The sequence below is a fragment of the Triturus cristatus genome, chromosome 7 (genome assembly GCF_964204655.1).
Source record: "Triturus cristatus chromosome 7, aTriCri1.1, whole genome shotgun sequence".
Taxonomy (NCBI): domain Eukaryota; kingdom Metazoa; phylum Chordata; class Amphibia; order Caudata; family Salamandridae; genus Triturus; species Triturus cristatus.
The window spans coordinates 1,775,477,328-1,775,504,012 of NC_140590.1; the positions used below are offsets into that span (position 1 = coordinate 1,775,477,328).

General features: G+C 43.9%; 1 protein-coding gene across 3 annotated transcripts in view; it reads right to left on the reverse strand.

The window, feature by feature from the left end:
* LOC146813071 (rap1 GTPase-activating protein 1-like) overlaps positions 1-26,685 on the reverse strand; it is a 267,450-nt gene that overhangs the window by 36,914 nt on the left and 203,851 nt on the right. For all 3 annotated transcript variants that reach the window (XM_085620062.1, XM_085620063.1, XM_085620061.1), the window contains exons 14-17: positions 22,220-22,375; positions 9,232-9,303; positions 4,110-4,196; positions 1,911-2,042 (exon numbers count right to left, since the gene is read on the reverse strand). In XM_085620062.1, the coding sequence (XP_085476188.1) occupies positions 1,911-2,042; positions 4,110-4,196; positions 9,232-9,303; positions 22,220-22,375 (447 nt within the window). The remainder of the gene's footprint in view (positions 1-1,910; positions 2,043-4,109; positions 4,197-9,231; positions 9,304-22,219; positions 22,376-26,685) is intronic.

Consider the following 26,685-nt stretch of genomic DNA (forward strand, 5'->3'; position numbering starts at 1 on the left):
CTCTTCATAGCATGACCCACAGCATTCCTTTCACTGCATTTTCTTGAAGTCCACTATCATTCTTAACTGATTCAGTTTATATTTCATCACATAGCACAGGTCTCTTATAGGCACTATTCTTACCAGTACCCTAAAATACCTACTCTCTAGCACCATGTGCAATTCCATGCTTCTTGATTATTGATTTAATATATCAATCCCTCAAAGACTACTCCCTCAAGTCTTCAATGTAGTCCATCCCTTATGTCTTGGAACATGGAATTACAGCACAGGGGTTCAGGAATTGACCCTGAATCACCTGATAACCCCCACCATTTCACAGCTTCATTCCATATCTCCCGGTGGTAGGTGGAAATTAATTTATTTGCAGGTCACCTTTGTCCCAAAAAAGTCACCATTTCATGGAGACCTGTAAGATGTAGCAAGTCAAAAATACCAACATGTTCTAGCACTCTGGATAAGTTGGCTTCCTACAAGCAATGCGCCGGGTCACTTGCACAAAGAAGCAAAGCACCTATAATCTGATCATACCATGAATTCACAATGGTGCTGAACATCATTCTCCTTTTAACATCACCTGTTCCATAAATATATGACTAAACACGTTTTTCTGCTGTAGTGTAATACTCTCTGTCCTGAAGTCTCGGCTTTCTGACCAAAGGCACTTATTGGATGTAGTAAACACAGTGGGCCTAATTCACAAACATAAACCAACACTTTGTGGTAAGTTTACGATTTGTTGCTCTTCGCGAATGAATTTTACGAGTAGTACCTTCACGACTGTTGAGTCACTGCACTCGTGGCAGAGACTACGCACACTTTTGAGATAGTCTTAAAGATACTACTTGTAAAATTTGGTCAAGAATAGCAAAAAATGTTTAACTTACACTAAAGTGCAAGTTTACCTTTGTGAATCAGGCCCAGTGAATCCCTTCTGAGGCCCTGATTTTATTCACTGTGTTACTCACCAGTGATTGACCTCCATCAGAACTACTTGCTAGGGGTCGATGGACCACATCTCACACTCACATACATCAATTTTAAACATTTGATAAGGTATGTAAAGAGTGGTAAACTCTCCTCCTGCATATCTTTCTTCTCTGTCAAACATCCAGTGATACTGCTGAAACAAAAATATGCACAAATCAGTTGAATTTGGCTTGAGGCCAAGGGTTGCTCCAATCACCAAGTTGAAGGAAGCATGGAATTCCTGATGCATTAGATTACATTTGACTGACACCGTATTTTTTTTAGTATATATATATTTGTATTTTGCTATTATATATTTTCACATGATAGAATAGTATTTCCTGTCACATTACACAATCCTATGATACACATATTTCCAGGGTACATTTCAGAGAAGACATTGGTGTTTTATTGCTGCTTAAAGTGCACATGGATGATATCTGTCTTGCATGAAGTTAAAATTTGGTGCCCACATGCAGGAGAAGGTATCCAATCAGTCCTCCATTCCATGACCAAGGGGGGCCATTACGATAATGTCCTGCAACTTTTCCAAAAACTTGCTGATGCTCCAAGGTGTTTCTCAGGCTTTGGCATTGGTCAGCTGGAAATATTTAGACTTTGGCATGTTTCCAAAGATTGGACCTGGCTAGAAGTATTCCTTGTATTGGCCTTATGTTTGCTTTGAAGTTGAAAATAGATGAAGGCAAAGCATGGAAGCCAGTGTTCAAGTTTCAAGACAGGCAAGTTGAAAATACGATTGTGTTCCAGTTATTGGTAATGATGATGATGGAATCAGTGTGACCAGCTCATGCTCTTGGTTGATGAGCCTTTCAAGCGAGAATGGAAGGTGATGGGATGCCCTGCCATTGAACATGTGGGAACTCTCAGGTCTGAAACTGGTGAAAGTTATGAATGGATGATTACCTCCCACTCCTGCTCACCTTGAAGTTCTCAAAGAAGCCCCCTCCACCATTTTCCATCTTGTCATCATCGCTCACAAGTCCCATCATGCTCTGGCTCCGAAGCTGCAGCTCTTCGTACAAGCTTTCCATCAGGGCTCCTCTGGTCCGTTCCTGCAGGGCAAAAATAGAAGAACATCTTCATGTGGGCTGCAGCAGTAATATTCAACTTCTTTTCCAAACTAAAATCCTCAAACGACTTCTCTGATACCATTCCTGCCTCCCAGACAAAGGACCTTAATTCCCATCTCAGACGCTACTGGATGATTGTCATCAACATCTCTCTTGACCATTCAAAAATGGTTTACTTAATTTTTTAGCAACCGTTCACAAAGGATCAAACCTGACTTTGCTCTTTCACATCCGCTCTCTATTTTTTATTGAGTACTTTATAAAATCATCCTTGAATATTCCTTGGTCCTGAACCTGTCTTAACTCTTCCACTCACTTTTGGCAAAACCTATAAAAACATGCTAATGATACACAAATTACTTGAAGATGTCCTTTCTGAATAGTATATCTTTCACATTCACCTCCCTACCCCTCCTGCCCCTCATTTTGCAACTCCAGGTTAACCCTGGTTAGACTCCTTCGACATCCTCAATAGCATTACATCTACCATTGAAGCTTCCAGATCTCTTTGTATCTTTCAATATTCTAGATACAGCGTACATTCACACATCAACAATAGCGTAGTGGGGCTGTGTGGGGGGGGCAGGTGGGAGGGTGGACCGTTGGCAGATGACGGAATAGGTAAAATTAAATAAATAAATAAAACCTATTCTTTCGTCTGTCAAATTCCCCCCACCCCGCTCCACCGCCCCATCACCCATCGCCCCACTGCGCTTACCTGAGCCGGCTGCGACTGGATACAACCTCTGATGTTCATTTATTTTACTTGCACTTTATGCATCCTTTCTGTGTAAAGGACTCTTTCAACCAAGAGCCCTGAGTGTGCTACACAAAACTATATAAATATATACATTAATAAACACATAAACTAAAAATGATAGGCACACTCTTTTCTGAACATGTCGAGGCAAGCTTTCCAAACCAGAAAGATCACCAATGTCACAGAGTAATTGAATGCATAAGATGGCAGAGTTCACAGTGGAACAATATATGGAAAATGAAAGGATGAATCAGAACTTTAAATACTTAAGGAATCATGGGTAGATATAAGATCAATGACATTGTAAATATATTGCAGAAGAGTTGACTAATCTAGGATAAGTTACGTTTGAAGAGAGGAGGAAGGGATACAGGGGCTGAGAATAAGAAAATCAATCACTGAATTAAGAAGATATTTCATATGGAGGGGAATTGATGGAGGTATGAGGCTGAAGAAAACAATGGAGAAGGGCATGGATGTGTTAGTTGTAGGAAAGGAACATTTTCAAAATGATAAGGAATGGAAATATGAAAGAGTTGGATTGGGTGGATGAAGGATGAATGTTTGGCTGAGTTAAAGGAGAAATTGAGGTACATATGCATGTAGGATGAATGAAGGAAAGTTAGAAGGATGAAGGCTTTAACGCATGATTGAATCGAAGTAATGAGTGGTAGAATGTTGGTCAAATGTTGGAAATGTAAAGGTCATATTTGATGGGTCACTTGGAGATTGGCCTGAAGTGGAAGGAAACATAAATGAATATATGAGCTGTAATAGACATGCATATATTGGATTTGATAGCACAGTGGTGGAGTAGTGTGTAGACAACAGGCAGGTGATTGTATGGTGCAATACCTAATTGATGGTATGACATGATGGCTCTCATAAGCCCCGCTGACCCAAACACTACTCCTACATGGTTGTAAAGACTTTCTTTAGAAAACCTATGATTATTATCCCTGGAATCTCAATAACTATTCAGGGGAAAAGTCAAACTAAATGAAATTGTAGAATCATCTATACCATCATTGAAACACAACATTTCACACTTAAACTGATAGGTGAGGGGTTACTTCAGTAGTCTATACTAAAAGCTGCTTTACATGTGTTATGGGAATCCAAGAGCAAGAATTAGACATAAGATTCAGATTTAGATGAAAACAAATTGACATAAAAACCTTGGAGATAGCAATCAAGTATGTACATACAGACCACTCTGCCATGTTCATAATGACTACCTCCTAGAATCAAGTACATTAACAACATGCAGTCATTGCATAAATGCTTGCCTCCAGCTTGGCGAATTTCTCAGCTCGGTAGCAGCTATACTCTGCATTGATGAGTTTGGCCAACAAGAACTCCCGAAACTCTGAGCACTATGGAAATAGGTAAAAGAGAGGGTGGTTAGGTTAACAGGGTATGAACACTGTAGTACAATATATATATATGACTTGTGTGGTATGGTATGGCTATGGTGTAGTAAAGGATGAGATCACACAGTGCTGGATTGGATGGAATGAATTATACTGTTATATTTATTGTGAACGTATCTCCCAAGATGAACATATGGGGGCATATTATCAAGGACGGCGTTAAAATTATCGCCGCTTTAGCGGCAGGAAACTGCAGCTAAAAGCGTCGATAATCGGCTTGATAATATGCCGCAGAGAATTCCAATAGAAGCCCATGTTCTGGTGTGAACATGGGCTTCTATTGGAATTCTCTGCGGCATATTATCAAGCCCATTATCGCAGCTTTAGCGGCAGTTTCCTGCCGCTAAAGCGGGGATAATTTTAACGCCGTCCTTGATAATATGCCCCAAGGTGTGCTTATAAAGATGAAGTCATTACAATAGTCTGTGAATGAGAACACCAGTAACTACAATTTTGTTTATTTATTTTGAATTCTTCATCAAGGAAATACCAGGCAGGTCTGCACCAGAGGAGAGAATGTGGGGTAGAACCTTTCTTTAAAGTTTTGGAAGAAATTTGAACAACCACATGCCCCTTTGCAGATGGTTTGGAAGTCCTGAGGTGAAGTAAATTATGGAAGGTGATGCCATTTGTGTTCTGAAATGGAGTACACAAAAGTCTCCAGATGTTTACCTTTAGAGCCTGGGCAGTGAAGACATTCTTCTTCCAGTTTAATAGAGGTGTCTGTTTACTTGGTGGATAGAAATGTGTTGAGAAGGTAGCGGAGTACACTGACTGTAGATGGCTTTAAGAATCATGACTTTTGCATGAGCATGATTGTACTCTGTTCATGCATGCACTTTTTCTCAGCCTGGAACAACTGATCCTTGCTGCTTGAAGCACTCACAGTTACACATTGTGTCCTTTCAAATGCCCTCAGTATAGGTATTGAGAACAAGGGGTGGACCAGAGTGCATTAGTCCTCAGACGACAGGAAGGGACTGCTCCATATCAAGATCCTCAACCTTATAGTGTGGGAATTCATTAATAAGATGGTGGGAATGGTTAACTATGAGGGGCAATGAGGAAAATGGAAATTGGCACCAAGTCCTTGGTAGAGTGACTGGCATATCCAAAGCACATGCTAGCTGTTCCGGATTTCCCAACTTCACCATGTCTGATACTGCTGACAGTTCTGAATTTACAGGCTTTCCATTGAGACTACATAGTCCCAATTAGAATTGAACCTTGAAGATGAGTTCAGCCAATGTGTTAGAGTGGCCCTGATGGTTGTTACAGAACTCAGAGTATATCAAAGTGTCATCAGCATGCACTGAACTCAGAATGCCAGAAATTACATCCACTATGCATGCCCTAGTAAATGCAAATTGATGATGAACTGCATCAGGAAAAAAAATATATCCCTGAAGAATGCACAGTTCAAAGTAGTCCAGAGGGTGCTGCCAATTCCAAGAGTCAACCGACACTGCCTGGCTTTGTGAAGCAAGGAAGTCATTAGAACAGACATTCACTAATCCCATCTGTGCAGTGTACTCACTAGTATTCACTAGAACTTAGACTACTAAAAAGGAAATGCAAATCACTGGAATACAAGTGGAGATTGTCTAAAGAATGCAGTGATAGACAGCTCTACAAAGGGGAGCTGACGATCCACCACAACGCACTTGAACGTGCTAAGAAAAACTACTATGCAAAACGCATAGAGGACAACAGTAATCCACCTAAAGAGCTTTACAAAAGAGTGAAGGAGCTCTGCAAGCCAACCAGCATGTTCCAAACAATGATCCCTTCAATAGACAATAGCGAGATAATCAGCATTTTATTCATGGACAAAATCTTTCAAATCAACTTCTCTTTTAAAAACCAATCCACTGCCAACAAACCGGATTGGGAAACCATGGCTCTCCACTCTGAAGCACACTCTCACTTAAGCACCTGCCCCCTCCTTCTCTGAAGAGCGGGTAGCAAAAGCAATTACTGAGGTCAAGTGAGGTTCCGCGCTTGACCCATGTCCTCACTTTATCTTCTCTTGGCTCACAATGGTCCTATGTCCGTATGTTGCCCACATTTTTAATTCATCCCTGGAATCTGCAGTATTCCCAGATATCTGGATGGAAACCGATGTATTCCCATTATTAGCTGGCATGGAAGCCCAGAACCCTGCAAACTATCGATCAATCTCCAATTTCCTTACTTGTCCAAGGTTTTGGATAGCCTGGTCATCAAACAATTGGTTAACTTCTTAGAAACCAATGAGCTCCTAGACCCATCTAAGACTGGCTGTATAGCTTCAAACAGCACAGAAGCCACCCTACTCACAGTATTGGACAACATCAGATCTGTGGTGGACCAGGGCAAAACTGCCGCCCTGATCCTTTTGGCCTTTTCGGCAGCGTTTGATACCATATCTCACATACTCCTGCTGAGTATTTTGCACAAAAAGGGACTTCACTCGAAAGCCCTTCAGTGGTTCAACTCCTTTCCATGCAATAGAACACAGAGAGTTCAAATGAACCCCTTTTCCTCTAGTTCAAAAACCATTAACTATGGTGTTCCACAGGGAGCCTCTCTCAGTCCCACCCTTTCCAATGCCTATGTCTCCTCTTTAGCCAAGATTGGCAGGAAATGGGGCTTTAACACCTGCTCCTACGCTGATGATACTCAGTTTATAATTGACTTCAAAGGAAGGCATGAGGACATAAGGAACTACCTAATCAACTGTCTCTCGGAAATAGCAACTTGGATGAAAGAACACCATCTAAAATTAAATGCAGAGAAATCCGAGATCCTGCTTTTTGGAGGGGCTCACCTAATCTGGGACAATACCTGGTGGCCTCAGACACTAGGGACTGCCAAGGAACCAAAACAAGTTGTAAACAACCTGGGCATCCTTATCGACAACGTACTAACCATGCAGGACCAAGTCTGAGCGCTGTGCGGAAAAAGCTTTGCCACGCTAAAGCTATTTAGAAGACTTTTTTCATAGATCCCCTGAACTGTAGAAAGACCATCACTCAGGCTCTAGTCTCTAGTAAGATGGATTAAGGAAATGGGCTCTATGTGGGCATGCCAGAGTATCTTTTCTCCCCACTGCTGGTGATTCAGAACGCAGCTGCCAAGCTTATTTGTAATATAAACAAATACAGCTCGGCATGAGAATGTTTGAGGGAGCTCTACTGGCTGCCTGTGCGCCAAAGAACCAAGTTTAAACTCCTGTGATATGCACACAGAGCGCTACACAAGCGTGGCCCTTGAATTCTGCAGGACAAAATTGATTTCTACACTTTCACATGAAAACTGAGGTCTTCCAATCATGCTTTGGCCAAAATCAAACGTATTAAGAAAGTCAGAGTAGGAGGCCGATCCTTCTCTAATTTGGCAGCCTTCACTGGAATGAACTCCCCTTAGATCTTCGCTTTACGGAAGATTACATGGTATTCAGAAAGAAGTTGAAAACATCACTGTTCCCTAGGATGTAACCGATGACATTTGCAGCTTTTGCCTTGACTCCCCTGCTCAGATATCTGGGTTGTTACTCACTTTCACATAAGGACACAGCTTTTCTAGAGCCGTGATATCCCTCGGGGTGACTGTCGTGCTTAATAAATATAAAATACAAATACTAAGGTCTTCTGGTCCAAGATGTCTGATAATATGAAGAACTTGTTCCACAACTGAAATTCCAAACCTTCATTTACCACCCTGGAGGTCACACAAGAGACTGGTTATTCTGGTGTGCATTGCATAGGTCTGAACTCTGATGCCAAGCAAGGGTCTGAGAATGTTGATTGTGAACTTGTTATCTAATGACTGTTTGGATGAAAGTGATGTTCAAAAAGTAGTTGCATGTTGTGGAGCTAGATATATCTATGATAGTGTACAGTGTCCAGTTAGAGGGAGAGTGTCATTTACAAGTGTGCTATGTTGTGGAGTACAAAGACTCGCAGAGTGTGCAACTTACCAATGTTAAAAATAAATAAATAGGTGCAGCATCAGCAGCAGGTTTTTGTGGCAGCAGCAAACTTTGCTCATGGCCATGGAGATACTGGCGCATTTCAGTAGTTGTCTACCTTACGCCCTGCAATAGCCCCAGCTTGTAGATTCTTAGCTGGCTTTGTCCACCTGCAGCACCACCACCTACACCATGTAAGGCTCGCCTCCCGATACTGTGCCGGGCTGCTACGCTACCCTGTGAATAAAGACTTGTCACAGACTGGAATTGTAAATGGTCATGGTGAGAGAGAGCAGCAGTTTTTAAATACCCTTTGCATAATCCGGGATCCGATAAAATCAGAAAACTCTTGCTTCTGTGCATTGGGTGAATTCCAATTTAGCGAAATACACAAAAAGTGGGCAGGGCAGAATATGATCAAAAGAAAGAGGTTTGCCCTCTGTTTTGAATTATTGGACGCATCCCTTTTTGTATGTCGTGTTGTGTAACAAGCCTGCTTCTTTCTCACATTTCTTCATTACTTTGTGTAGTAAGCTAGATTTTAAGGAGAAAGATGGTTGGGACAGTAGCCTCTTTAAAGCCCTCTATTAAGCGGTTCCTTGTAGGAGGGTGATTTCTTTCAGGTCTACAATCAAGAGAGCATGGCTTTCTCTGCCACAGGTACCACTGTAGATATACCTTTGAAACATCTGCTTAGACCAAAGCACATCTAGTGTCTGATGACCTTTGGCCCTTTCTTTCTAAATCCTTGAAAAGATTTGCTGGTTAAGTTTTTCATTCATCTGTTTATGCTAGAGATGGATACCTCCTCTTTTTTTCATTTTCAAGAGTATCACTGTGGCTTACCATGAACAGTATTTGAATGGCAATCTCATAAAATGGACTAGCTCTCAATATGTCTCTTCCATTGAAACAAATATTGATCTTTTAGTTCTCAAATAAGAGTCAGTGTATGGTGTTGGTGAAAATGAAGACTATAACTCCACAGCTTAATGGGAAAATTTCCTGATCTGTGAGAAGACTCACCTTCCGAAACACAGCTGGATTCGGTAGAGCCGGTCCAAAGCAAGGGACATCATCCCGGGCTGTTACTGACACCTGGGAGGAGACAAAAGACAGAAAGAGATGTTACTGGACCAACCAGAAGAAATCCAGTCACAAACTTTACTCATCCTGGGAAGTCTTCCACAAAATCATCCCTGGTGATGAATACATAGGATGCTCTGGACAACTAACGAGTGAATAGAAAAGTACAGTCAGTCATTTGCCGACGAATCCTAATATGGTCTTATACAACCTAATTCTGTAAGACCTAGATTTCAGTACTAGAATCTCGTATCTGCTTCAGACAAAATTCTTCATATCTCAATGGAATGCTTCTATGACACACAGCAAATGATCATTCAGATAGATGAGGGAGGTGTTTACTATAGTCTAGGTTTCGGGTGGATGCTGGCTGTGGTTGGATGATAGGGGTTAGACTTGATGTGTCCTGTCCACCATTTTGCAGCCATATCAGCTGCCATTCATTATTACAGTCCTCAAAGCTTGTTAGTGTACAGTGTAGTTAACTCTGGCATAAATAAATACAAAGTCTATGGATTTCCATTTCAAGGTCCATGGATTCCCTTGTGTTTTCGATATTCTATGTTTAAGGATCCCAACCACTAACACTTAATGGTTGAATATAGAATGACTGATGCTTAACACATAATGGAAGTTCAGTCTCCCTCCCCTAAGAGCCAATCTTCCCATCTTTGGAGTCAGTCATGATCTCCAGCAAAGGATGCCCCAAATCCTAAATGGACTGGAGGCCAAACTCAGAGGGACATTTTGAATTGACCTATGCCTGGCTAGGGCCCACTCCTGGATTATGCTGAATGGTAGGGGGTCCATAATATCCCAATATGCCACTGCTTACAATATAATAGTCATCAATGACCTTTGACGGCTATCTGTGGGGTTTGATGGTATGACATGGACTTAACCTGGGCATGTCATGCTAAGTCTGAGTATAAGAAGCTGTTTCCGGCATACAGTGCCGTAAGAGGAACATAAGGCCATGCATCTGAACGAGAGACAATATCTCTCTGCATAGATAGCAGTTACTTAAAATGCCCAGCTGATATTTGGGAGACAAATATATACACTTGCTAAAATTGAAAAGCTGCCACTGGGGGACAAAATATTCTTATTTTCGGAAATGTCAAGCCAACATTTGGGGGCAAATTATTTTTTTACTAAAAATTAAAGTTGGTGTTTGAGGAGAAAAAGTTTGTTTACGGAAAATTTCAATCTGGTGTTTTGGCGACAAAGTTAGTTTATTTTCTAAAATTCAAAGAGGGAATTTGGGGACAAGGGACATATTTTCAGAAAAAAATGTTAATTGGTTACAAACTTGTTTAACAACTAAAAATGAAGAGCTGGGACAGGGGACACAATGTGTTTATTTTCGGAAAATGTCATGTTGATGCATAGGGTAAAAATCAGTTTTGTAATTGCATTGGCAAATATATTCAAGCAAACATTTGAGTGATAATTTATGCAGCACCTATTGATTATGTTATATCATCATTGATAAGATGTTGGAGGGCACTTTGTTCCTGCTTCCAAGGCTTTTTCAGGTCTCAACTGGAGGTATTTCATAATCTATTCAGGTCATAAGCCTACTCCTTGAGCACAGGCGCATCACTCAGAGCTCCTCAGCTCAACCAGCTCAAGGGAGCCTTATCAAACAAAAGCACATCTGGAACACACTGCCTTGCCATCTCAGCACCCACTTCTCTCAGATGCATTCTGGTAATTGCAGTGCATGGTAACACGTACTTCCATTAGGCAATATTTCATTTTCACCATGGTAGGTGCCGCCAGTGCTGAGTATCTCTAGACCTAAGCTCATGTAACACTACAAGTAAGAATACAGGTGGATGCCTGAGCCTACTTTGTTTAGTTTTTCCTATCCACAAACATTCCCAGAAGTATGCAAGGTGCAGGTTTCCAGTTGTACCCCTGAGAACACAAAGTGGAAGCAAGAGGAGCTGCAGTACGTCCTCCCTCACAGTAGTCATATAAACAAAAGAGACTACAAATGAATCTTGAAAAGATTCAGAAATGTTCTAGATCACAGGTGTTTGCATGTTTGTCTTTCATTGTATTATGAAGAAAATGAGGGAAACTACTTGCTCACACTAGAGGGGGTCATTATAATATCGGGAAGAATCATGACACAGCATCAGCCATGGGACCGACCAACACCTGGTCGGCGGTCCGGACCGCCTCTTTAGGATGCAACCGAACACTGTTCGGTCGAATTCCTACATTTTACTATGAGAGCATGCATTCCAGCCGTAAACTGGCTGTAAGGCATCCTCCCATAGTGAAATAGGAGGTGCAGTTCATCTCTGCACCCTGGCCACAAGGTGCAGGGATCACCTGGGGGGACACCATTGGTGCCCCCTTGGCCTCCAACCTGAGGCTGCACACCCAAGGCCTTGCTGGGGGGTCCCCAAAAAAGCTTTCTGACATGGTTTCCATGTGGGACAGGCCAGCATGGAAACCATGTCGGAAACCGTCATCGCAATCTCAACGGCAGTAAGGCCTGCCCTTGAGATTACAGGCCAAATTCCAACTGGTGGACAGGTGTTTCTGAGCCCATTGGAAGCCAGCTCAAATGACCGGCCGGTTTCCTTTCTGACTGCATCAATCATAAGGAGGCAGTTGGAAAGGAAACCGAACAGCCCATTACGATGCAGCTGTAAAGGCTCCCAACCACCTATTTCTGGTGGGCTTATCCTGAACTCTTTTTCGATTGAGAATGCAAGAGTGTATTAATCTATTTTTAAGACGTGAGCTCTCTTTTGTAGGTTTCTTTGTCTAATCATCTGGTGGATTCTCGTTAGACACCTGAAAGGGTTGAAAGGGGTATAAAAACAATTTACACAAGTATCCTTCTCATACCAAGTAAAAAACTGAGGATGAGGTGAGGTTTATTGATTGATCAACATGTTTCTGTCACATGAATCTTTGTCTATGGGGAGTGGCTGAAGTGTGAGCCGAAAGCTCCGCGCCGGCCTAAGCAATTATCCTGATAACTAATATGTTGGCCTGAACCCGGTGTCATGCCGAGGAGACCTCTGAGCCCTGGCAGTGTCCCAGAGTATCGCTGGGTACCCCCGGGTGCTTAGAATGCTGTGGTGACCGGCAGAATTGGAAGCGGAGTATTGGCGAGCTAGGGACAAGATGGCGCACTAGAGCTCTGATACGTTGCAGGAAGAGGCGAGGAGGAGCTACTGGGCACCCACGAGCGGTTGCTGCGTCCCCAGCGGAGTCTGGGAGGTCCGGATTAGGAAATGATACGGAACTGCAGTTGAAGGTACGGGGGATCACTCCGGAAGGCGGGCCTGGGAATCGGGGTCCCGCTCTGCTGCTCAGCGGCTGTGCGAACCCGAGCAGGATCGGAGAGCTACACGGCGGGTCACTTCTGTGGCACTAATTTGTGCCTGCTTGCCCAGTGGCCCTTTGCCAGGGACACTTTATGGCACTCTCCCTTTCCCCTGGCAGTTAAGATAGTATTACTACCTTTACAGCACTGACGTGTCCTTATCGGCCTGAATTACCCTGTAGGTGTCATGGCTGTGCTGATTACCGCTGAGGGAGGACTTGACACAGGCGCCTTGACTGCAGACTCCCTGCACCGCGATCCTTCTCTCCCGACAGCAGAGACCCGATGCAATGTATACGCGGGGAGTGTAGCGCCCTACTCCAAATGGTGGCCTTTGCTCTTGGCGGTCCAGAGGCAGTGAAGGTGATGCAGGCCTGAACCACGAGGAGCTGCCGCCTGCAGAAGTAGCCTGGAGCAGGAGGAGTGATGATTGGGTCCTGTGGCACTACTGGGTAGAAGACTGAGTTTAGCAAATCATGGAGAAGGGCCCCGATTGTGCATTGTAGCGTCAGAAGTGCTGAATAGCCCTTTCAACATCTGAGGTTCGGGGAATGCAGCCTCTCTGCTCTTCTTGCCCCTGGGGGCTGTGTGTGGCATCCTACTGCTGGAAGTTGAGACCCTGGCATACAGCGAGGTTAGGGTTGACCGACGACCCCGGGAGGCTGCGGACGTCCAGCAGGGGCTCAGTTCTGACCTTGTGGGTTGCGCCCCAATCGGGGGGTTGCTGTTGAGCACTGCCGGGAGCGTCAGAGCGGCACTGCAGTGATATACTGGCGCTGTTGCGTCCCACTGGAGGTGATAAGCCCAGCTGGAATTACAGAGACAGCGCTTAGCTGATGACCATGTGAACCATTGTTTAAGAACATTGCTAGCAGGGCACGGTGGGACCCTTGTAGGGGCACTGGAAGTGACTGGATAATTGGCATAAGAGGAGTAAACTCCACGGGGAATATTAAGACTGTGCAGGCTTAACCCGGAGAAGTGCGAAGATTATAGGTGGGCCGTAACCCTTTCAGTTGACCCCTGGTGGACTGATAAGAGGGGCTTTACACTCTAAGAAGGACACTGTTCCCGTATGAAGATGGGGAAACCCAGAGGTAAGCATGCGGGAGAACGTATCAGATCAGAAAGAGCCTAGCCAGGCGGCATGGAAAACCCAGTCCAGCAGGAGTTGGCCCAAATCCTGGAGGCTATTGATGACACTAAAGAAACGCTCCATCAGGACATAAGTAATGTGGCGGTGGGGCTGGGTCTTCTGAAAGCAGAGCATACATAGCTGGCAGAAAGGGTGATGCAAACTGAGACAACACTGGCGGAACTTGCACCAGCTCAACTGACTTTGTCTACACAGATGGGGGATATATCTCACAGGGTCCATGTATTGGAGAAGAGAACCGAAGACTCCGAAAGACGAAACCGAAGGAACAATGTTAGGGTTCTGGGCCTGCCAGAAGGAGTGGAAGAGACCAACATGATTACATACCTGGAAGGTTGGCTTCGGGATGTGGTGGCGCCAGAGGGTCTAGCCCAGTTTTTACATTTTGGAAAGGGCCCATCGAGTTCCTGCTCGGCCCCCGGCACCCGGAAGACCTCCATGCCCCGTGGTAGCTAGACTGCTCCATTTCAAGGACAGGGACATGCTATTGCAAAAAGCACGTACAGATGGGCCCTTCACGGTGGACAACAGTAAAGTGTTGCTGTTCCCTGACTATACCTTGAACGTTAAGCAGCGTCGCACCTCCTTCCTTGCGGTTAAAAAAAGCTTTGCGAGATGAAGGGATCCAATATTCCCTGTTGTTCCCAGCCCGCCTATGGATAAAACTAGATGGGCGGACACAATTCTGTGATGGCACTAAGGAAGTGTGGGATTGGATAGAAAACTATAAAACTGGTAGCCTGCCTGAAATGCAAACTCAAACAACTCCTCCTGGAGGGCAAGAATCGGAGAAGAATCAGCAGAGACAAACGCGATGAAGACCTTCGCAGAAGCCAAGTTCCTCACAGGTGGAGAGGGAGAGAGCAGAGGCGTTACAGGTGGTAACAACAATGCTGCAGGGACACAAAACGCCATCGGCGGAAGACACTGGCTCGGAGAAAGGATCTGGTGGATCCAACACGGATAGGTCCCAAAGCGGCCGTGTTAAGCTTCCACATGTGACCCCAGGCACCGCTGAACTGATTGAGTCATTGGACTCTTGATACTCTCTTGTTTTGCCTTTCTCCCTTCCTTTCCTATCCTCTCTCTACTCTCCTTGATGTGCTCCCTCACACTACAGCATTTCTTTTCTATCTGTTTCAACTGCAGGGTGCTTGAAATAATAAATGGGGTGATTGGGTGTGCCCCCGGGTGAAGGTGACCTTGACCATTCAGGGCTGGTGCACTTTAGACTACTACCGAAACCACTGTAAGAACATCTTTGGTGGCAACCGCGCCCTCTTGCACCTCTGTAGCCACTAGAGGACCTTGTGTATTTACCACAGTTTTGATGGGGACTAGTTTTGCAGTACCTGTCCTGGGGAGGGGGAGTTGGGGGTTTAAGTTCTTTTAGGGGTTGTTAATTGGGAACAGGCATGTCACATTAGAAGGAATGACTGGGAGAATGTTTCAACTGCAAGGATGGGTTCTCCATTTGATTTAAAATGTTCATGGAATGTGCGGGGGATGCATTCAATGTTGCGGTGTCACAAAATACACGCATACTTAATTCGCATGGGGGACCAAATTGCGCTGCTCCAGGAGACTCACATAATGGCACAGGAAGGGGTGGCCCTACAGCGCAGGTGGCTAAGCCAAGCGTTTTACACCAATTACTCGGCATTCGCGAAGGGAGTACTGATTTGGGTAAGAGCGGGGGTTCCTTTTGAATGCACGAATCAACTTACAGACCCAGAAGGTCGCTATGTGGTAGTCACTGGGAAGTTAGATGGTAGAGATATAGTATTGCGGAACATTTATGCCCGCAATACAGAGCAGCCTGCTTTTTTCTCGCAGCTTTCTGGGAAGTTAGCTCCTGTACTAACAGGATCAGTAATACTAGGGGGCTATTTAAATTGTATCTCTGATGTTGTCCTTGATCGCTCCCATCCTCCACTCCCTGATGCACCAATCCATAAAATAGCGGAAGCTAGGAGAGACTGGCAACAACGATGGGGTTTGGTGGACACTTGGAGGGCGCAATACCCAGGAGTTCGGGATTACTCCTTTTTCTCGGCTCTCCACGAGCTTCACGTTTGGCTGGATGCTGTTCTCTGCTCACCCGATGTACACAAGGGGGTACAGAGTAGTGAATATCTCACTAGGACCATATCGGATCATAAACCGATCCTGCTCCGGGTGCAATGGTCTCGCACACGGCCTAAAATACTGAAGTGGCGACTACGCCCTGAAGCCTTAGAGGATCAGGTTTTCCACGAAGCGGTGGGAACGGGAGTTGCCCAATATTTTCAAGAGAACGCTGATACAGCATCAACTTCCTCTGTGGAATGGTATGCCTTTAAGGCATTTGTGAGGGGTCACTGCATATCAGAGACGCTGGGAGTTCATAATGTGCTCTTGCGGGACATACAGGAAGCAGATCAGCGTATACGAGAGGTAGAAAGGCAACGTCCTGAGAGGTCTGATAGGCAGGGGGACCTCATAGAGGTGAAAGAGGCGGTTGCAGTACAAGTGGAGTGTCAGCGTTGCTTTGACTACAAGAAGTATATCACTCACGTGCACACGGAAAGGGACAAGTCCGGGCCTGCTATACCCAACAGGGCATTAATGACTGGTTCCTTGCTTACTATGCGGCGCTGTATCAGAGTAAATTGACCCTAGCAGATGACGATGTTAATAGGTTTGTGACTTCAGAAGACCTTCTGCAACTTGACAGAGAGAAAGCGGACATGCTGGGTTGGGATATCACACTTGTGGAAGTGAGGGGGGCAATAAAACACATGGCAAGGAATAAGACACCTGGGGCGGATGGCCTACCAGTTGAATTTTACTTAACATACATCGACTTGTTAGCCCCTAGATTTGTAAAACTTTATAACAATACAAAACAGGCGGGACAGTTGCCTGCGGCAACTCAAGAGGCAATCATTATTCCCCTGTTGAAACCAGGGAAACTGTCTTGGGACAGGTCTGCATATCACCCACTGTCTATGCTTAACACAGATTATAAAATCCTGAGTCGGATTTTAGCTACCCGTCTCCTTCCCTACATGGCGAAGTTAATACACCAGGATCAATCCGGGATCATTCCAACTAGGAACACAGCTATTAACGTAAGGTGCCTATTACGGATCTTAGAAGCTGATTCTTACCAGAAAGAGGCTGCAACCGTTTTTGCAGTGGATATAGAAAAGGCATTCAACAGTCTGGAATGGCCTTACTTGTTCCAGGTCATGCATAAATTTGGACTAGGGAGCATATTTGTTGCTCTATTATACAAAAATTCCACTGCCAGGGTTAGAACGGGCTGGTTAATCTCTGATACCTGTGAAGGGGGACGAGGAACGAGGCAGGGATGCCCATTATCCCCCTCTTATTTGCCCTAGCTATGGAGCCACTTGCGGCCCAGGCCAGGACGGGACTACATTACCATGGCCTTCATGTGCATGGGCAGACTCATTATTTTGCACTCTATGCACTCTATTACTTATGTTCTTAGCGAATTCGGGTGAAGCGCTTATTGGAGTGAAGCGCTTACTTCACGATCTTGGTAGAGTAGCTGGGCTCAAAGTGAATTGGGCAAAGTCCTGCCTGTTCCCAGCAGCCGCGACTAATGCTGGCTCCCAAGACACTGACGGTGTGAAGTGGGAGTATAGATGTTTGTTGTATCTACGAACCCAAATACATCACACGCAAGGCGATTTACTGGAGGGCAATATCGGTAGAGCCATCAGAGGAATGAAAGGCAACTTTGATTTTTGGATTGCATTTCCTCTCTCAGCAGCCAGCCACTTGGCCCCACTTAAAATGGTGACCTTCCCGAGATTGTTGTACAATTTTTAGACCCTACCAATTTGGATACCGGCAAGATTCTTTACACAAATCAAGACAATGATCACAGGGTTTTTATGGGAAAATGGCTGGAGTAGGGTGGCATTGGGAGTCCTTAAGAGATTGAGATCGGAGGGGAGTCTGGCAGTGCCTGACTTCAAGGCTTGTTACCTAGCTCCTCAGCTACAGTGGCTCACACAGGAGGTAGCGTTTGGGTTTCGAGGAATGGGGAGACTGGAGGTGGGGTCCCGTCGCTGCGTGTACTGTTCCAAATTGTCTTGAAATTGCCCATCTGGCTCGATACTATACCGGGTGCATTACGAACAGCACGGCAATGTTGGAATAGGAGCCTGAAACGTGCACGGATTATATATCCCTATGCACCTGAAATCCACTTATCCATGTGTGATGCATTGCCTCATTGGGGTAACTGGCAAGCGTTGACAACCTGGAAAGAGCAGGGACTGTCCACAATAGGAGACATGTATGAGAACAATACTTTGATTCCCTTCAGTGACTTACAGGAACGATATGACTTGCCCAGAGGAGATTTTTTGTTCCACTCTGCACTTGCTGCAGCTATCCAGAAGCATTGGAGGGAGGGCTTAAATGAACCACAGACATCGATGGGGTACCAATATATATTGACGGAGGCAGGAACCTTTAAAGCGGTCACCTGTCTCTATAAGTGCATGACGCAAGAAATGCTAGTTCCTTTGATTGTGCTGAGAGTAAAATGGAAAGAGGACCTGGGGAATGAGATTCCAGAAAAATCCTGGGCTGATCTTGTGGAAAGGGCGTGGAAGAGTACTAGGAATGCCCGATTCCAACTGGTTCATTTTTATGTATTGCACAGAGCGTATCTCACACCGACAAAGATCAACAAATATTTTGACATTGGAACAGCAGCATGCCCACGCTGTAATAAGGAGAGGGCAGATTTTCAACATATGTTGTGGGATTGTCCCCAGCTGGAGAGCTATTGGGTAGACATGGTCACATTATTGACTGAGATCACTGACAGGGAATTGGAGACCCTGCCTCTCACATTGGTTTCCCCATATGACAAAAATAAGGTCACAAGAAAATTCCTAGATTTGGGCCTATTATTAGCTAAACGAGATATCACTATGCATTGGGAAGCAAAGAATGGCCCAAATGTTAAAAGATAGAAGACTGAATTAATTAAATGGGCGGAGTATAGTATATATAGTTCAGCTGCAGCTAGCAAAACAAGCGGGGAGTGAGAAAGAATTGGAGGCAGCAAGGGCATGGGAAACATTGGTGGTGCTTCTGAAGATCCCGGATAATGAGAGCGATGAGGATCCCATGGCTGATGTTCCTGATGAACTGGAATAGATAGTTCACCCCTGGGCACTGTATGGCAAGGCGGACATAGGCTCTGAACATGAACTGTTCCCCTGCACCTGGCACGGATTGGTTTCCCTGAGCAATATTTTAGTATCACTTGTGGAACTAACCTGTAGTAATTCCAGTCGGTAGAACAATTTCTGATTTTATGTGGCACACCTGGTGGGTGGGATAGGAGGGTGGGGGTGTTGTTTAGAAGTGTTAGAAGCGTAGGACTAAATTAGGGTATAGGATGTTGACGAACTGCACGTTATATGATTATTCCTGTATACATAATTCCTACACTGTGGATAGGGAGATTAGTATTAGTATGTAACTGAGTTATTATATTTGTCTTGAATGTAATGTTGATCTTGTTACCTGACTTGTATTAATCCTGACACAGCTCGTATCATAGGAAGTCCCTGTGCAGATGTGTAAAATGCAAAAAACAAATTTTGAAAAAAAAGAATCTTTGCCTACGCTTCAGGGAGTATCAGGACCACAAAGACACCTATACTTAATCTGACCTACATCTCTAACCGTAATCAACAGTGTGTCTAGTGTGGTGAAAGAAAAGGAAAAACTGAGGCTTGAGTTAGCTTTTGCCTGGAGGTTTCTCCTGCAGCATTTAATCAGAGTAGAATTTGCTTATGAAAAAATAAAACAGAAGAGTCTTGTAGTGTCTCACCTCATTCATAAGCCCATTATAATAGAGCATTATTGCAGTTTTGTACACACCACACAAACAGCTTATAATATTGCCATATAAGAGGTAAAGTAATCACATGTTAACAAACTACTTACACTCACCAAGACATAGTTTCTTTGCTAATTAGAGGATATCACAGTACTATCCATAAAGGTTCTATTCTGCTTCTGTGGTGTTGCCCATAGTGGAGACTCAGGGCCTCATTTACAAATAAATGAATCAGCACGGCCATTTTGCTGCGCTGAGTTGCATCATTTTCAAAGTACACTGATGCATCGTATTAACAACAAAACAACGCATCTGCGTGCTTTCCCCAGCGCTTGCACGTTATTAGATGCCATGCGCCAGCGCATGCACCCTTGCATCATTTTGCAAGGGTGTGTGTATTGCAGAGATGATTGTTTTCATGCAGGAAGGCACAACTTCCTGCACAAAAACAATCACTGATGGCATTTTTCTTTTTCTATGTGTGCTGCATTCTGCAGCACGCATAGAGGAAAAAATAAGGAGGAACAAAAGTATTTGTCCTTTTTGCGTCACTCGTATGCCTGCCCAGGGGAGGCATAGAATTCTGACGCATTCCCAGCTTTTCAAAATGTTGTAAATCTGGGAATGTGTCAGGTTCCATGGATGCTGTGTGGGGACACCCACAACAACACCCATAGAACGCCCCTTTCAGGCAGAGTAATGCGTGAAAGAGGCCCATATTTACAAGCCAATGAAAAGTCATGCAGGGTGACTTTACATGCCCATCTAAACATAGGCAAGCCCATTGCGCCACTGGTGAGTTAAAAAAGGTGACGGACTGGCGGCGCAATGGCCTTCGAAATGGGGACCTATGGGGCAATGAAACCTTTATTATTCCCCATGGAGAAAGTCCTTCTCATATGCCCCCAGCAAGGCTAGAGTAAATCTCTGTCTTTTTTAGGGTAAAAAGAAGGCATAGAGGAGATTGCCTTGCAACACCTACTTCTTACCCCTTAAGTGGGATTTTATGTTGCAGATTTCTCAGCATCCAAGTTGGTCGGAGCCAATTCGTACAGCTCAATGGACAGCGTTTCTGACTGACCGATTACGATGTCGGATTCCAACAGCCGTCCCGACTCGGTCTGTCTAACACGAAAGGGCTGTCGGAAACTGACTTTGGGGCACCTAGTAAGGAGTCAGGCGGTTTAATTCCTGACGTCATCGTAATCAGGCCCTAAATGTACATTTATGAATATGCCCCATAAGGCCATAGTTATCAAAACTTTATGCCAGGTTTGCCTCACAAAACCAGCACATAGTATTGATTTTGGGAATTACTTTCCAGAGACACCAAATGGCTTTGCAATACCTTGTGCTAATTTGCATCAAGGGGGTGTACCATGGGCATTGCCATGCAACCACCCATGGGATTAGGATGCAAATGCATATCTACTAACTTTAGTTCATAAGGGCCTCTGAAGGGCACCGCCCATGACCCTGGGGAATGCCAGAGAAGAACTTAGGAAACTCCAGTAGGACCTCGCAGCTAGAGATAGAGATGTTTCCTGTCAGCATTCACTGTAGTGTGTGGCGGTGAGTGCCAGCAGTCTGCACTTTCATCAGTACTTTCATCTGCCGCTTCAAGAAGAGACACAAAGTGGGCACAGGTGCATCCACTCTTTGCGAAAGTACTTCATACTACAGCCTCACCGGGTCAGATTTGGTCCTCCTCGAGGCATGCATAACATGAGAGAAAACTTTACTCTAAACTTTTTTTTAGATTTGAATTTTCTCTAAAACATTCTCAAAACGTTTCTAACTACAACACACATCCAAATTTCAAAAGTTCTAAACTATGTTGAAACACACTGTTTTGCACTGGAAAGGTTCCCTTTCAATCCAAAACCTATGTTTGCACACCCATTGCACTATGGTGCAAGTGTGTGTGTTGGCTCAAGTCATCTTAAAGTGTGCCAGCACAGACGGAGAGAGAGAGAACCTCAGCTTAGTAGATATGGTGCTGTTCTGCTTTATCTCTTTCACGCAATGCAGTGCAGCAACTTCTCTTACTGCACTGTGTTGCATGAAAAAGTAGAAAAAAATGTGCTTCATAGTTTTTAGCTCACTTCTTTGGAATATTGTAATTTCAAACTCACCAATCTTTTACAAATATTAAAACACTCAAATACGCCTAGGGAGAGTCAGATTTGCTTAGACACTGGAGGAATTAATAAGTACCTCTTCATACCACTCCAGAAAAACAAAGATTTTACAGCCAATTTCTTTGAATAGTTATAGTAAATCTATGATTAGGTGTCCACACTGTGTTTCTGTTGCAGTACATTTATATGTCATGATGCATAAATGGCTGGAGAAATAGTTCTCAGTGGTAGAGTCGGGAAGATATCAGGAGATCAGATTGATTCTGTAGGATCTTCGATACACTATAGATATTCCTGTAGTCGCTGGCCTCCTGCAGGAGGCCATTGCCAGGCAGCGATTAATAAACCTTCGACCAACAGACAGACTTCTCCTGAGTCACTCATTTCTCTCTCACCTTGTAGGCAGTCCCCCCTTGAAAACCATGGACTGCTTGCACTACCATGTAGCAGTGGATGAAGTTGGATGCGATCATGTCTGGCACAAAGGGGGTGTTTTCATCCTGGAAGACAATGGTGACGATGTCGTTCCCAATATGACGCTTTCGCTGAAGCTGGATGAGAGAAGGGAGAAGAAGAAAAACAGGTCAATGGTGTGATGTGTGGTGAATGTGATTGGTTCCCATCCCCTCTACATTATGAACCATTCAGTTATCTCCTTTGGTTTTGTCTGCTGGAAATATAGATTGAAAGTAGTTGTAACTACAAAAAATGGCAAGGCAAAGGTGTACTGGGAGTCGGGGTAAGGGGTGAATGACAAGAATATTGAGTCAAAAATATCAAGTTCTATAAATATTGTGCAACAAATAGTCACTACAAAGATATAAAATGAAGAAGGTAAGAATATTGTTTTAATGTATATAATATTGTTTATAAAAATATCATGGTTTCTAATATTGTTTACTTTAATGTAGTTGTATTAAATATGTTTTTCAATTTATTTAATATGCATTAGTTATCATATTAATTTGGTATGTTTGTATTTTTAATATAATGTATGTTACATTTTTGGTGTAGTTTGTAATTTTTTAATGTGCAATTCAGTTTTTTTACATTAAATTAGTCATTTAAAATGTGGTCGCGAGTTGTTTTTTGTAGAGGAAAACAATGGGTGTTTACCATTCAGGGAAGGGTAGAATCAAGGAGTAGTTAGGAGTAGTAAAAGGTAGTGGGACTGAGGGATTGGTAGCATTAAGATATAGGGCCTTATTAAAATGGCCGAAAGACCATCACTGACAGGTTGTCGATGGCGGTCCTTCGGCCATCGGAACAGGGATCTCCGTCCGCCATATTATTATGGCAATTGGACATGTGGAGGTCAGAAACACCGACTGCCATGGTCCCGACAGGCACTCTTGATCCGACTGCCTGTCGGACCTCCCTGTATTCCCTGAATGGCAGCGGTGCCTGACAGGCACCGCTGTAGGGATTACAATATCCCTTTCCGCTGGTTGTGCTGCGGCGGACAAACCACAGTAAAACAGCAGGTGGAAACAGTTTAGGGGCCCATAGTTGGTGCCCCTAATTCCCTGGGCCAGGGACATAGGCCTTGGGGGGTACCTATGGTGCCCCCATACATATCCCTATACCATGTGGTAGACACTGCATGCTGCCTGCCATGTAGTGCAGGGATATGTGTGGGGTGTCTGTTTTGTCTTGCAGCGGGTGCTGCAAAGCGCATCCCCGTCGCCATACAAAACATTGGCAATGTGACTGCCACAGTAGCGGTCACATCCTAATTTACCCTGTGGGACCGCCGCTTTGTAGGCGGGCGGTCCCAAATACAATATGATGGCGGACAGACTGAAGTCCGTCCGCCATCGTAATGAACCCTTTTGTTCAGAGCATTTAGGGTTCCTAAAGGGTACCGCTATGGGGTAGTAAAGGTTTTTTAGAGTTCAGATAAGAATAGTGTTAAGGGGTTGTTCATGATTTATAGTGTCAAGGGATGGGTGGTGTGAAAGTGTAGTAAAGGATTAATAGCATTCAGGGAAGGGTATTGTTAAGGGGTATTAAGATTTTTTAGGGTTCAGGATAGAGTAGCAATAAGGGGAAGTAAGGAGGGCTTAGATTTTGGGAGGATATTGTTAAGACTTGGTAAGGGGGGTATCATTAAGGGTAGTGAGGCTCAGAGATGCGTAGCATAAGAAGGTAGCAACAGCTCTTTATGGTTCAGGGAATTTTAGCGTTATGGGGATTTACATTAAATTGTAAGTAAAGCTTTTTTAGGTTCAGGGAAGAGTAGCTTCAAGGAATAATACGTTTTGTTTTAACGTTTTTGGAAGAGTAGTTTGTAAGTGGTAGTAAGGTTCTGTTAGGCTACAAGGAAGGGTAGGGTTAAGTGGTGGCAAGGGCGTTTTAACTTTCAGGGAAGAGTAGGTTTAATCAGTAGTAAGGGGGATATAGAGTTCAGGGAAGGGTAGCATTAAAGAGTAGTGAGGGATTTGTAGCATTGAAGATGTAGTATTCTGGTTTTAGGGTTCAAGTAAGGGTAGTGTCAAGGGGTAATAAGTATTTGGTGCATTTCAGGGATTGATAGTGTTAAAGGATAGTTAGGGGCTTTTAGGTTTCAGGTATATTTAGCCTTAAAAAGTCACAAGGGATTTTTTTTGTGTTCAGCGAAGTCTAGCAATAAGGAGTGTTTTGAGGTTTAAACATCTCAGATATGGGAAGTGGTAAGAGGTACTAAGGGGTTATTAGGATACAGATAGATATCATAACAAGGCATGTAATAAAAATGACTTTTAAAATTCAAACATTTTTGAATTGACATAGGTAATATTGAAGACCACAAATTATTACCTTGACAATTTTAGCTCAAATTTAATGTAGTTGATATTTTGAAAGTGACTTTGTTACTTACAACCTCTTCTGCAGCAGTGTTCTTGATGCCCCTCTCCTTAGCTGTGTGTATTTCTCTACACTTATGTCTCCATCCCTGTACCTGCACGATGTGAAACCTTTGCATCAAGAATGTCGTCTGCAATACATTTTACCAGATTAATTTTGCCCAGTATTTAATTTGCCAAGCCTTGAAGTTTTGTTCAGGACCCCATGGTGGTGCTGTTGAAGGTCGGGTGCCCGATACCAAGTCTGCATAGTCTTGAGTCCGGCTCATGTCTCTTTAATCCACCACCACACACACCTAGCCTCTTTATCTCACTGCTATTGGTTCTTTTCCATCACTGCTTTTTCCCTGTGTCGTTGTTTTTCTGTCTTTCTCTTTCTCCTTCTTTTTCCCTTTTGTGTTTTTCCCTTTCTTGGTCTGGATCAAAGTTTGGTGTGGAGAAATTAAGGACAGGCCCCAAAAAACATGAGCGCAATTAGGGCACAGGCGCAAATTAAGCATTCATTTGCTCCCAATATCATTTAAAATAAATGTAAGAACTAGTTATTGCCAATGAGCTTACCATCCAACACTTCCTGCTAGTGACATTTTCTTTTCAGGTCCTGGATGGAAGAGGGTATCTGCGGTTGCCCAACCGCCTCTCTAAACGCACCAGGAAAGCCCCTCTGCTCTATCTTCGACCCTCACCAGGCCTGCCCTATCCCGTCAGTCAGAATTATCCCTTGACCCACAATGGCATTCCACTACCTGACCAACGTAGTTCCTCTTATGAATGGCCCAGTGTTGGATGGGATAATTATTGAACCCAACAAACTATGGTACAGAGGTTTTTAGAATTTATCGGATGTGATAATCAGTGCCTTTTCTGAGTTTCCCTACAGAAATGGTCATAACATGCACATTTTGGTGCCTATTGCAGAAAAAATGCACATGTCCCGGTATTTACCCCCGTAAATTTCAGCAAATTTCACCTGCAGAAATTTACCTGGAGAAAATATCAGGGGTGCTGTGTTTGCCCTAAAACTTTATGTTCTGGTGTGTGTGTGTGTGTGTGTGTGTTAAAAGGAGTTTTCTCACTTATCCCACTTGTAATGTGGCTCTACTTAGTGCCCGCTGACAGACCTTCTAAAAGACGCACTATTAACACACCTTCCACCTCTCCATACAGCAGCTGAAAGTGGAACTAAAGATACATATAGGGGCTTTCATCCATCCATTTGTTGGTTACATTGACATTTACACTTGGCTTCTGCCCACCACAGCACATACCATGTGGCAATGTGTCAGTCCACTTCAGCAACTGCCTCCACTCGGTGTGAGTGATGGCTTCTTCCCTGTGTACAATGTACACATGCACCACAGAAACAGTCCTCAAGTGTGTCAGGGCTCATGGAACAACATGTGCTTTCTTTTTTAATTTAATTTCTTTTTTACTTTTCCAAGGGACCAGCCTTTTTACAATCACTGCTACCAGGCCCTCGCTGGCACTGGAGGAGTCTGGCCCAGCAAATCACATCTATCTTCAAATGTGATGTTCATTCACAAACACCTTGTTGAAGAACCATTCCAAGATGGACCACCTGTGCGTTCGCTGGCATGCATGTGGAAGTGTGGGCAACCACCTTTAAATGTTTTGGCATTTTATAACTTTTAGCCATTTTGGGAGATTAAAGTAATAAAGCATGCCAAAATTCAATTGCTGTGCATCCATATATTAAATGGCAGACATATTTCTTTGGCCTTATTTGGTTAAAGGAGGAATTGAAAGGGCATTATAGTATTCCAGAACATGGACTCTTCCGTTATAACAGAATCGATAAATTATGCAGGCATTATCATCTTTTTAAGATAGTTTGCAGACATACACGCTGCCCACTTCATCCCACCTTCCATGTTGTGCTCCCCCTTTCTCTACTTCTCTTCTTCTTCAAATACCACATGCATCCCATTAATGGTGAAATATGTTGGCAGGTGAAATCAGAGTGGATACCAAGGGCCTGATTTACAAGAAATGAC